The sequence below is a fragment of the Dromaius novaehollandiae genome, chromosome 1 (assembly GCF_036370855.1).
Source record: "Dromaius novaehollandiae isolate bDroNov1 chromosome 1, bDroNov1.hap1, whole genome shotgun sequence".
Classification (NCBI taxonomy): Eukaryota; Metazoa; Chordata; class Aves; order Casuariiformes; family Dromaiidae; genus Dromaius; species Dromaius novaehollandiae.
The window spans coordinates 122,678,081-122,691,825 of NC_088098.1; the positions used below are offsets into that span (position 1 = coordinate 122,678,081).

Consider the following 13,745-nt stretch of genomic DNA (forward strand, 5'->3'; position numbering starts at 1 on the left):
GAGATGGGACATCTAAGGAAACCCAGAAGAAGAAATAACTGAAAATTCAATAATTTACTTTTGCTATGTCTTTCCTGGGCATTGTGAAAGGAATGAATCTGTAGGAATACTTGGAATACAGAAAGCACTGGTGATTTGTGGGATCAAATTAAAGTAGTCGCTCCATAAGACGACGTTGGCTTGCAAAATTTCATAACTGAAGACATTGCTTCATTTCATGTTTCGCATGCCCTGAGTTGCTCTTATTTTTCAAACATATTGTGAAATTAAAAATCCCCCAAATCTGTGCAAAGCCTGCTTCAATCTGGGGAAGATGTAGGAAAGAAGGGGAGTGAGGAAGGGAGAGAGAGAAAGGCTTGGGATAACATCCAGAACTATTTGACTACAGGACTCTCCGTCTGCCAAGAGCAGAAAAATGTCTTTCTAAAATGAATAGCACACAAAATGCTGAATGAAGGGAGCATAAGGAGCTCTGTCAAATCAACAATTATGTGATGAAAGAAACTTCTGGGCTGAAGTAAGCCAAAATGCTGAAAAAGTCTGTTGTTGCCAGATATTACATCTGCACCCACTGGAGAAGCACTTCTGCATATTACATGGTTATTGTTAACCCAGGTAGTCCCTGGGAGAGATGTTCCCTGACATGAAGAATGGGCATATGACCCCAAGAGCTGTCACTTTAAAAAGAAGACAAACCATAATGCTCTTGGTCAGGGTCTGAGGATGCTGCAGTCACATTAAATAGGAGAGAAGCAGTGGCTGTTCTCGTGGGCAGAATATTGTCGTTATAACCCTTCTTGTGCTCAGCTATGTGCAGGACATGGTGCTGCTGAGCAATGCTTGCTCACAAGTCTGTAGACATTATCTGTAGATGTTCCTCTGCATGTTTCCCATCCTAGAGAAAATAAACATTAAAAAAAGTGAAGGTACCCCCGAATACACCATTCTGTGACAAACCTCATGGCCTTTGTATTACAAAAGTGACAGTTCAAAAGGCGTGAAAGTCAGAAAAAGCAAAAGTTATGTTTCTTGGAAACTGTTACTGCCCCTCATCAGTATCTATTTCTTTTTTTTTTCCTGAGGAATAAGGATGCTGGCAAAACGAAGCTGTGTGCCATGCTTTCACTTGCAAATGCCAGGCGGGATTGGGTGAGGAAGGGAAATGAGAAATGGGGAGGCCAGAAGGTTTCTCGAGTAGCTGCCTCGGCATTGCTTCCCATCGAGGGTGCTTAGCAGCCGGGAGATAGGCTTAGCTAAGAAGAGCAAGAGCAGGAGCACAGGCTTAGAGCCAAAACTGCGTGGAAATATCTTCCCCTTTGCCTTACAGGTTTTGGACCAAGCACAGGCCTGCGTCCTTTACCTTGGAAAACTACTGATAGAAAAGGTGCCTGCTATCAGTAAGGCTGAAGAGAGAAACCTATACAGGATTCGTTACGCTCCATTCTGGCTAACTTCCTTCTCCAGGGCTTCACTGAAATATAAAGGCCATGGCAGAACTGTCGCAATTGGTGCACTCTTGAAAACAGAGATGCTATAAATAGCCAAACAGAGCTTCAAGCGGAAGGGATGTCAGACTATTTTTTACTGCTACTTGTGCTGAACAGAATATTAATTAGCCCAGGAAAAACAATGTCATTTCAGCAAATAGTTCAATAATTGCAGCTTTTTATTTCTTTTTTATGTGCCTCCCTCTAGAAGTCTCTTTCTGACTTTTTTCATTAATTCGTGGCTTTGCTGGCAAGGATTCACCACCTACGTTTTGTCTTAGAGGAAGGTCTCCATTTTAATCGCCCCAGATTTGTCCCCTTGGCTCCAAATGGGATATCCCCTTGCCTTTTCCTTTGTCTATGTTCTGCGTGGAACAAGAGCTGTGTAGTGTTTAGGGCTACTTTCATGGAAAAAAACGTAACTGGGATTTAATTTATAGGCTGATTCTGTGCAGGGTTTGCATGGGAAGAGACCTCACTGAGCAACAGGAGATGGCTATATTGATGCCTTGGGGATAGTGTAACAGCACAGTACCCAACCTCTTCCCAGGCAAAGAGTGAACGGGAAGTTGTTTTGCCCCTTGGTGCCCGCAGTATTGTCCCCCCCACCCCAGTACTGAGAAATCTGTGGAAGCTCCCTCCACAACCACAGATGTGATACAAAACTGTGAGATTTAAAAATATATATACGTTTTTCGATTTTTTAAATCAGCCTCCTGATTTTTGAGTCTTTACATTTTTTTCCAAGCATTCATTATTCATTTCAGTAAAGTGAAGCTAATCTGGGCTGGTGCCTTGGTTCCCTCTTCTCTTTTGAAGACAAGCATTATGTTTTGTCCTCTTCTGGGCTTCTGGCTCTCTCACCGTCAGGTAAGTACTAATAACTGTAAGGGAGCCCCAACCAGCTCCTTAAGCGGGTCCAGAACTGCTATTTGTCTTACCCTAGCCTGGTTTCTCTTGCCTTTGCCACAATGTTAATTGTTAGCCACTTGATCACAGTTAATCTTTATACTATCGTATTAGAGTAATATAATAAAATGGAAAAAAAATCAATAAGAAACTCTTCACAATCTGCCAGTAAATCCAATGACAGTCTCAGCAGTGCAGTGAGTAAAACATTTAGCAGACTGTAAGCTGATTCTCTCAAACTGAAAACTAATGAGAAATAATAACTGGAAGACTCCAAATTAGCTATAGTCATGTCTGGCCAAGCTATCCTGTCAATAAAAAGGAAGATGCAGAGGAGCCTCCCAAAACAGCCTCTTTGGAAGGCACTTGGATGGAGGGCGGTTTGGGAAGGGAAGTTAAATACCTTCCTAACATTAAATATCGCCTCAGCTCTGGACCGTGGAAAGCCCCTCTCTGGTGCCGAGGTTGCACCACTGAGAAGGAGGCAGGCCAAAAGCCCAGCCCAAGCGCTACTTCTCAAGGTCTATGAGAGGTCCCTTCCCCTCCTCCTCCTGCACCAATGGAAAGGGCCTCTCTGTCTATCAGTATCCCAGGTGGTGGCTATGCTGTGGGCCAAACAACTCCAGAAAAGCTCTGCAAGAGGATCTTCCTGGGGTGTGTGTTTTTATTCTTAGAGGTATTTCCATCATGGGACAGGTGGGATGAGAAGAGCTCAACCCATCATCTTCATTTCTCCCTCCTCCCTCTTCTTCCTCTTCTGCTTGCCACAGTCTGATTTTAGTCTTTAACAGGTAGTAATTTCATAAGACGTGGAGCTCGTGCATGTGCCTGAGCCTTTAGAAGATCCAGACACCTAAAGGAGGAATTTCTTCACGACTGGAGGGAAAAAGATGTGTTAGCTGCTGAACCAACTCCTCTTTTCTCTCCTTAGGAAATGTTCTCACCAGGAACTCCTGAGTTTTCAATGGATTTTCTTTGAGTTACGATATTTTACTTGCTGGTAGACTTTATCTAACCTCAGCAGTTTGTAAAAACTTGTCTTTTCATGCATTTTTCCCATACCTCTCCTCACAGTGGAGATTTGTTCCCAATAAACAAACAAATCCTTTTCGTGCTGTTTCAAAGTCTTTTTTGCCAAAAGCAAACTTGACAACAAGCAGATCATTGGTCTGCTGAGACCAGTGTCAGTCATGTTTACTGATCCTTTCTCATCTTTCCTTGTGTTTGTTGGTATGTGTTCATCTAGTGTTGCTTGTCTGGAGAGCACATTTGCACTTCAGCTGTGGGTAACGTAACCACACCAATGCTGGCTTTGAACTAGCTGCCTTGACTTCTCCAAGGCAGAGTAACCACAGGAGCACTGATGCGGTCTAACCACACAGTGCGTTTGTTGAATTTCTCAGGGTTTTTTGTATCCTACACTGAATTTGGTGTGCACTAGCTTGTGAGCTAGGTAATTTAAAGAGCATTATAGAAGTCTACAACACACTGACCCATAAACAAGCCTGTCCTCTCCACAGTTTGCACACTTCTGGGGTGGGAGGGGGTTAGCATTGTAATTTTGTGTTGGTACAACTCCCATTATAGTGTAGTTGTTGCTGCTGTTGTTATATGAAAGGTGAATAATTATAATGCTTTAATGATGGCATGCAGCAGGCTGACACACAGGCTGAGATGTGACAGATGGTGCACAAAACTATTTCCTGCTGCAGTAGTGAAAGTAATCTGTTAAAATCCGGAGTTTTTGTCATGTAAGGGTAAGTAATGTGTTTTTACCCTGGAGCAATGAGATCTGATAGGATAGCAAGCACTGCATGATCATGTCACTGGTGTTAAACACGGTTTCTTGGAAATTAAATCCTTATTTTTCAGCGACCCAACTTCAGGGAGATTTTCTGACAGATCAGGCCCTGTAACTTCTGTTTAGGATGACAGCCTGTCAAACTGTCAAGCTCTTGGGCTCTGTCTGTGTCTCAGTCCAGCCATTGTAGTTTTCTTTGGCTTTGCTGCCTGGATCCCAGACACCTGGGATATGCATATACTATGATAGCTATTTTTCATTAGTAGTCCATTTTGAGAATTCAGCATGAACATTTTAAAAGCTATCCTGCTTAATTTGCTTCTTGACTGATTTTGCACACCTCTGTGCTGTTAATTAATAAATAACAGCATGAAACTGTGACAGAGCACATTGCAGGAGCCAGGGACTAGTAGAGTCCTCTGCAGCTTTTTTAGTCCTGAGTGGGCAAACATCCTGTAGCACTCTGGATTTACATGAAGATCTTTTCTGATTACATACAGTGCTCAGTTACATTTGTAGTTAGGAAGAAAAAAAAGAAAAGTGGGAAGGGGAGATAGGACTGAAGCTGATTAAATTAATGAAGGAGATAGCAAGGAGCAGTCATAAATTAAAAAAAAAAAAAAAAGCCATTAGACATCGAAGCTAAGATCAGATACGTGCTGGCTTTCCTATAGAAGTTGGAAGTCCAAAAATTACACGGGTAGAGTCTAAAAATTAAAATGAGTGGACTCTTAAATAATGATATTGATGTAATGAGCATACCAGAAACCTGGAAAGGAAACAGAGCAGTGGGATAGCGCAGTTCTCGGCTGCAATTGATAAAGGAACGACAGATTATGTTGTGCTACTCGGTGTTTAAAAAAAGCTTGGAGTCAAAACAGGTAAATAAGTCAGCTGTTGCATACAGGTAACAGAGAATTCCCATGGTTTGAAATATCATGCCTAAAAGGGGAAAATATTGAACAGAGTGATGCTTTCATCTATCAGACCAGGCTGGTGACCTTCACTGAGAAATGGTAGGGGCAATTAGAAAGAACAATAGGGCAGAGAACAAAGAAAATTGGAGGCCTCCATGATGTCCTGCAGCCTGGGTAAATGTTATGAGAAAGTAGGAGGCAGAGGGTGTATTTGTAGATACCATAAACAGCTGCTCGTTGCAACAGTCAGGCAGAGAAGCCAGCTGAGAACAAGCAACCCTTGGTTTCGTTCTGAGCAACGTGCAGAATATTGCTCCGGCCCCAAATACCACCAAGGCGTGTGAGCATAGTGACTGCCACACAGCCAAATTCAGCAACCTCACAGGAACAGAAAAGCCCCCCAAAGACTATGGTGTAAAGTTTCCAAAAGGAAAAAATGCAAAATGAAGAACTTTGTTAGAAAGAACTGCACCATTAAAAGAATAACACACTTGTAGGTGTCATGGATGCCTTTAAAGACACCATATTAAAGATTTGGAGCAGATCTATGTTACCTGTTAGAAAAAGACGTTAAAAGTTGGCACAGGTAAAGAGAAAAGCAAAGGAAAAGCAGGAGAAAAAAAGAATTTTTTCAGAATAGGGATGAATGTGCAAATGAGAGAAATAGAAAGGAATATACACTCTGAAAAAGTAAACAAAACCATAATAAAGTAATAAGCAATAAAAAAGCTCTTGGTAGCAACATGCAATGCATGCAACTAATAATAAGAAAGATTTTTTAAACATGTCAGAAACGGAAAGTCTCTGGCAGAGAGTTAGGAAAGCTGATAAGTGGTCAAAGCGTAACAGGGAATTGAAGTGATAGCAGGAAGGCTAAATGGATTATTTGCATTGGTGCTCACTCCAATTTAGGAGGAGTTTAGTGGCATTTCCATACTGAAAACTTTATCTGAGTAAGTCTGAGGAAAGGTTTCAAACCGAAGTGACATTAAAAGCCTTCTTAAAACAAGCCAATAAAATGGATAATAACAGATCAACAGGAGCAGATGGTGCTCACGCAGGAGTTCTCAAGGAACTCAGATATGAAATTGCCAAACTATTAACTGTGCTGAATAACCTATTGCTTAAATTGGCTTTGCTTAATTTAGCCTCAAGGTTAGAGGAAGTGGGACATGTGATGCCCACTTCTAAAAAGAGCTGTAGGAGGGTCCAAGGAACCACATCCTCATATATTTGATTTTCATTTGAGGGACATTTGCAAAAAAAAGAAAACATAATAAAGAGAATTAGTAGACATATGGACAAATACAAAATAATGGAGAAGAGTCAGCACAGCTTGGAAGTCATGGCTCATAAACCTGTTGTTCGTTTTTTTGAGAGAATCAGTGTGCATGCTCATAACGATAATCCGGAAAAACACAGTGTACTTGGATTCCTCAAAGCTTTTGATGAAGTCTCTTCCTTAAATAAACTAAGTTGTTATAAGGATGAAGGTTGTCTTATGGATTAACAACTAGTCTAAAGGCAAGAAAGTAAGGGCAGGAATAACTGTCAGTTTTTACAACCGAAGAAGGTCACCTCTTGAGGTCATACAGAGATGTGTGGAGGCAGCAGAGCTGCTCAATATATTCATGAGTGGTTTGCAAAATGATTTCACAGGAGGTGACAAAATTTGCTGACAATATCCAATGGCTTGGAGTAATCAAAGTAAAAACTGATTGTGAAGAGTTACAGAAAGATCTCATGGCACTGATTAATCTGAGAATAAAATAGCAGATGACATTCAATGTTACCAAGTGCAAAGTAGTACACATAATTTTACATGCACAGTGGTGGGCTCGGAAGAATTAGCACTGAGGAAAAAAGCAGTGTTCCTCATGTTCAAGAAAATTTCAGCTAAACTCATAGCAGTTGTCAGAAAGGTAAATGGGTTATTAAAAATCAGCAGGAAAGAAACAAGAGAATAAAGCAGAATGTTTTGCCACTGTCTAAATCCATGGTGTGCTTCCATCTTGTGAGGTTCATGTTGCTCTGGTGATGGCATCACAGAAAAGATACAGCAGAACTGGAAAAGGTAGAGGAAAAAAAGATGGCAAAGCTGATCAGAAATGTGAAATGACTTCTGTATGAGTAGAAATGGAAAAGATAGGGACTGTTTAGTCTGTGACAGAGACAGGTAGGAGAAGATGTGATGGAGGTACGTAAAATCGTATGTGAAACGACATGAAGGAGGTGAATAAGGAGTGATTACTCACTGTTTCTCATATGACACGTGCTAAGGGGCAGCAGCTGAATCATTGGGATGCAGTCTTCTGCTGTTGGCCCTCCACAGAGGTGTGGACTGGGCAGCCCTTTGCTCTGAACAGGTACAAGCAGCCAAATGTCAGCACGCTAGAAGAGGATCCCTGCCAAATGGTCCTTACTCTCTAATTCCTAATATGATCATAAAGAAAATGAGATTTTGTTTTTCATCTTCTTGTAATTCAGTGGCGGTTTCGTTGGGACTGTTGAGATATGCAGAGCATTGCAACTACAGTGAATGTAGTCAGGGCTCCTCAAACTTTGCTGAATTGCAACGTTGCAAATTAAGCATTGCGAAACAACCAGAGCAATGTTAACTGGAGGCATCAGCACAGCTGTAGGAGCAGTGCCTCACTGCAGAAAGGCAGCAGGGCCTCCAGCATCCCAGACAGAAGCTGCCACTGCTCTTGGGAGTCAGAAAGACACGGAAAGAGCAGAGACGGTGATGAAGTGGTATACTGGGGCACAGTGTGAACCCCGTGGCCTTGCACTTCAGCCTGGCCACCCGAACGCAGCATTGTGCCTCGCCAGACTATGGGGTTAGGATGAGCAGGGTTGACCACGCTCAGTCTTTCAGCTGCTACCACTGCTTGCCTGCTTAATTTTGGTGCAGTAAGGAGAAAAAACATTTTCTAAGGAAGATAATATAACTATCAAAAGTGTTTCTGTGTAAACATTTGCTGGTTTGTCCCCAGAAAAAAAGATCATTATGATTGTTTGTGTTAAGGTTCAGTGGCTTGAGACTCCTGTTATATAAGAACACTAATCTGAAATCATGTGCAAAGTAAAGCATCTGATAGAATTTGTGGTCATTAGACGCTATCTTGTGTATTCATTAAAAAGACTTTTTTTTAACCCTGAAAGATAACTCAGCAGCATTTTATCTGTGCTGCTTCAGTCTTCTCAAATCAGTTAAATAAATTCAGGGCTGAGAGGGAAGAAGTATTATCTTGTAAACAAAGCAGAGAGTTCAGAAGCTGCTGAGATGTGGTCTTGTTTATCACTAAAGAGCACACAGTGTGCCTGTGGCAGGGAAAGTCACTTAATCCATCCGTATTTCATTTTCCACATCCCTAAATAAGGATTTTTGTGTATAGTACTGAGACTTTTGAAAAGAAAATAGTGACATACATGCAAATTGATCATGAGCACTGAATGAGAGTGAGCTCAAACTGACTTGTGAATTGGATGAGGGCAAGAACAGTGATAATCAGATCCAGTCTTTTGTCTTGACCAGAGTGAAAACAAGATTCTGAACCCTGAAATTGGGGCTTGAATTCCTCCATTTTTCCCTGTGTCTTTATGAAAAAAAATTGGGTCTGAACTCACAATTTTGATCCAAAGCTAAACTTGGTTCTTATATTTGTTCATATACATAAATTTAAAACCAGGCAGAAGTGAATGGGTGAGTGCAGTTAAACTCTTTGACACAAGACTGGGGGGAGAGAAGGATCATGGGCAGGTGACTAGGATGCTCTCAGGCTTTATAACAACATTTACTGAAAACACTTTTGCTTTGTTGCATACTTACAAAAATCATGTTGCTTTAAATATTTAACAGTGGATGTTCCAGCTGATGCAAGGCGCACTGTGCTTGGAGAATGTATTCCTCTGGAAGGACTATGCGTTGTGTGTCATTTTTCACAGATAGTTCACAGAAAAGTTCAATGAATTTCTCAGAAAAGGGTTCAGCTGTTGAGTCTTTGCTGCCCACTGCTGTGTGATGCAGTTATATGCAAGCAGCTCATGCCTGAAGACATCTAACCCTTGAAGCACAGAGCTCAGAGAAGCTTCTCCTTGTGGGAAGCAGGGTATGCTAGCCTGCACAAATCTCTGTGCTTGGTACCTACCTAGTGGGGAGCGGAGGATGCTGCCTCCACCCCCCTGTGCAGGGCACAGAGGATTTCCTTGGTCAGGAAGGAGGTCTTCACTAATCTCTCTCCTGGAATGAGGCAGCGTTCAACCTGTTTTTCTAATCTTGTTCATCCAAGCCTTCTTTCCGTCTTGCAGGCTCTGCAGACATATCTCTCTGATAAAGCTACGTGACCTGGCTGTTATGTGGCTTCGCTAGCTCATTCTCTCCACTGAATTAAGCATGTCTGCAGTGAGGCTGGGACATCACCTGTGTAAGGATGGGATGTCCCCTGAGAGAGCCAAACCATGCCACAACGGCAGCCCTGCAAGCGAGGCAGGTGCCGCTGCGTGGTACTGAGAGTCACTAGGGGCTCTTCTCCCCTTGTGGCTTGCAGGCTTACAATTTGCTGCTGGGTTTACCAGGGAAACATCAAAAGTATCATGTTTTTCTTCTTCTGGAAAAAAGTCTGGTGGAAAACAGTTGTTTATATTCAACAAGCATAGCAGCTCAGACTGTGTACTCTAGGAAACCTCATATTTCCATTCAGAAAGAAGGAAGCTTCAGAGCCAAGAGGAGAGTGATGTAATCAAGTTATGTGGATAACTATATTGACAACAGTGTTGGAGGGGTTTTGCAGTAAAGAAGCGTTTCCCCATGGTGATCCATCAGGCAGCACTGGAGGAGAGCAGGTCGCCAGAAATCCATCACTTCTCTGTCCTCATTTCTCTTTTTCTAAGAAGTGCCTTACGCATCTAGTACTCCTACTCATTTCAGCAAGACTCTGTGTGGAGGAAGACACTGTTCAGCATGAAAAAAGGCAGACTTGAGCCATTTGGTACCAAAAACATTTAGAAGTCTTTCTTGTAATGTATCTAAGTCCAAACATGCATTTTCAGACATCGACTGAAGTTCATGCCTTCTGACAAGGCTGAGCTTAGGCATGCCAGCGTGAAGAGAGGAGTAAAGAGTAGTCAGAAGCAGGTGTGTTCCCAAGCCAGGCTGCAGGCTATCATTTTAATAGACATGAGCTTGTTTCTAGTTTTTGAATTTCAGTGGTGCCTCTTAATGAGAGCTCTGTGACTCTGATGCATTCGGGGTGAAACCTGTGGGATGCCAGGAAACAAACACAAATCTGAAAAAGAGAATTTCTTCCAGCAACTCTTGGAGTCCCTGCAGCCACAGTGGTTTTTTTCCCACTGTATTTGTGGAACTGATGTAGTTGTACTAATATAATAAGAGAGAAGCAAAGCTTGTATGCAATGATAACCAGAGGAATCTAAACCTAATATGCAAAAACACGTAGAACTTCTCCAAGACAAGTAACTATAAAGGTAAAGATAAGAGGGAAACAATTTCATTTCACATGAGATTTAGTGCCATTATTCAGAGCTTTTTCAGAAATTCATTCATTCAAATTCAATTCATTCATTCAAATTCATTCAAAAATTCAGAATATGTTTATTATGCAAACAGCAGCATAACTAAAAGAGCATACAAAAGCTCTACAGCTTTTATTAATTTTAATCATTTCATTTTACTATGCCAACAAGGCTATGAGAACTTTTGCAGCTCACCTTTGCAAAAGTAAGTAAATTCAATTTTTTCCACTATAGGTCGTTACCAAAGTATTATGAATGAAAGGTGGAATTGTTTCTGTCCTACCATCCTAAAGTAATCCTAATTCTGTCCTACTCTCCTAAAGTAACCTTTTCATCCCTCTGCTCTGCCTTCAGACGGTGACAAAAAAATGAGTCCCGGTCCTGAGCAGGCAGGGCAGTTCCCAGTTTCAGTGACCCTTGGAAGGTGTGCTCATAGGCCTGACAAGGAGCTGTTAGAGGCTGAGCCAGATTCAACAACAAAACCTCCTTATGTGGGGCAGGAATTAGGATTGTTTTGGAAAAAAAAAAGCGGTGGGGATGATACTTTTTACACAGGTGACATGTATGTGTTCTCAGTTTCAAAGGTGAGCATGGGAAGATAATGTGTATATTCTATAACAGGACAGAAAGTACCAAAGCAAGAAATGATATTATGTATGAAGCCAAATAACCTTAGGGACACAGCAAAGGGTCAAAGTAACTTTTTGGTCTTTCCTAGAAAAGACCCAGGGGATTATTATTACCAGGTTTAGAGTGGGATGCAGTTAGAGAGCTCGCTAGTATTGTCTGGATTAATACTACTGAGAGCAGTTGCTGACTTTCCAGATGAAAGTACATGTTGGTTATAACAGTAGAATCCAGATATTCCTGGAAACGATAGCCAAAAGACTTTTTTCCAGGTGCTCACTGAACAGAATGAATGTGCTGATATATTGAAGTTTTGATTTGGTGAGAAATGAGGATATTATAATGCACTGGTTTTAGAAATTAACATTGGATCAAGTGATTTCTTCAAATTAAACATAAGGATGACCCAAACAGGGCTGTAAACAATGCTTTTAATTTTAAAGGGTCGATGTTTGTGAAACTGGCTCTTGTGGTCTGCTTAAAGGCTTAATTGCAGAATAGGCCTCGAAAGCTTTTGCATCTCTGATTTAATGACAGTGTGGAGTTTGCAGCCAAGTAAATGGGGGAGAATGTCTAGGAGAGAGCTAAGGTCATAAAAGGGGAATAACAGCCTCAGGATAGACATTAGGAGTAAACAGAGAGCCTATAGCAAGACTGATGTCTTGAGATTAATGAAGTGCAGAAAGAAAGTAAAACTTGCCAAAAGTCAAGCTGAGATAGATGCTGCAAAGGATATTAATAGAAATATTAGAAAAAAAACCAGCAAAATCAATACAAAAAACTCCTGATGTAAGGAAAGTACAGAAGTGGGGATCATGTGGTGAGGATGGGAGGGAAATAGATAACACCAGTTGGTCACCAAAATGAAATGAATTTTTTGGTTTTGTTTTCAACAGAACCAGCAAGGAATGTGAATGGGGGAAAAAGCAGGATGACTATTGGGAATGGGAGTAGAAAACTCTTGTACTTCAGGTGGAAGCAAATTGTAAGTTGCTGGGCATGCTAATTTCCCAGGACCGTTAGGAATGGTGGTGCCCGCAGTGGGTGAGGAAGATGATGGCACACAACCAAACTCCAAACATGTCCCCGCTCAGTACGTATAGCTCACTAACCTGAGCAGCGTCTTTGGAAACAGGTTGTTTTTCTGGGGACAAATCTTTGCTGTTTTCATTGTGACACTGGCACACCCAAAAAAGAGGAGTGTGCTGCGCCCTACAAGTGGGGAAAACTGAGCTGAGACTGAGGAAGTGAAGTCCCCTGGTCACAGGTGACTTCCACATTTGGGCCCCTACATCTCACTAGCACTCTCATTAACAGGGGGTTGACCTTGGGCCTTAGCTGAGAGTTGGTGAGTTTTCCATTGAAGATTTGAATCCATCTTTCTTTTCCTTCCTCCCTCCTCACAGAAGTGGTTTCAAAAGCCTATAAGGATTTCTTCTGAGAGGCGTAGGCTTTGAGGGCATTGTGCTTCAGGAATCCATTATGTAAGAGGCTTACAACTTTGCAGGAAAGTTTTACCACTGTTTCACATTTGACTTTTCATCTGTTTGAGACACCTCTGTAAAGTAAATAGATGTCAAAATACGGCACAGACTACAGAGGTCATCACCAATCCGGAAGGCCACTTAAAGCATGGAGTTTTATGGCTTGCATTCACATGTTGGCAAATGTGATAACACAGATTTTTTTTTTCTTTTCCAGAGAGGAGGAAAGCAGCAGTACGGTTTCGCCCACCTGACTAATAGGACAGCAAAGCACCTGATCCTGCTGGCTCTGAAAGTTCCTGCCTGGTGTCTCTGTTGCTCAGCATTATCCAACCCAGCAGGAGCTTGAGGCTGGCAGAAATAGCTCTATGGCTTTCAGTAATAGACAGCAATAGCACGTAAGCTTTGCCTCTGCTCTGTTTTTTTTTTTTTAATTTTCTTCTTTTGAATCTAAATGATAAGACTAGCCCCCCTCCCTCCCAAGAAGCTAATTTCATATGCTTTTGTTAATACCTGATGCATTGAAAAGAAGATAAAACTCCCATTAATGGAGAAAACATTCTGAGATAATGTAATGGTTCTCATTTAATTTTTTGTACCTGAAAACACACTTATCTTCTCTGCAGAGAATACAATTATGCAAAGAATAATGATTTCTCTGTGGTAAGACTAGACTGAGGTGTCAGTTCAGTTGATCACAAATGAAACCCAGCTGATCTAAGAAAAATTCTCCTGTGATGCTGATGATGGCTGGGGCAGCCAAATAGTCATTATCTTCTGGAGGGCTGAAAGGGACCTGGAGAGATTCTTTTCCAACAACATTCTAAAAGTCTCAACAGACCTGTGAAAAGGCCAGATTCAGTGGTTTTGAACCTATGGTCCACAGGCCACTGACTGGGCCTAAGATGTATCGAAGTGGTATGCAAAATAACAGAAAGGCTTGGGTTTATTTTGAGCAAAATAAACATACCCATGCATTCAAATA

At 41.6% G+C, this 13,745-nt stretch overlaps 1 protein-coding gene across 1 annotated transcript in view; it reads left to right on the forward strand.

The window, feature by feature from the left end:
* The window catches only part of PDXK (pyridoxal kinase), an 82,984-nt gene extending 69,616 nt beyond the window's left edge, over positions 1–13,368 (forward strand). Inside the window, exon 11 of the mRNA XM_064497083.1 lies at positions 12,978–13,368. Coding sequence (XP_064353153.1) covers positions 12,978–13,018 — 41 coding nt within the window. The 3' untranslated portion in view covers positions 13,019–13,368. The remainder of the gene's footprint in view (positions 1–12,977) is intronic.
* Positions 13,369–13,745: the final 377 nt, after the last annotated feature.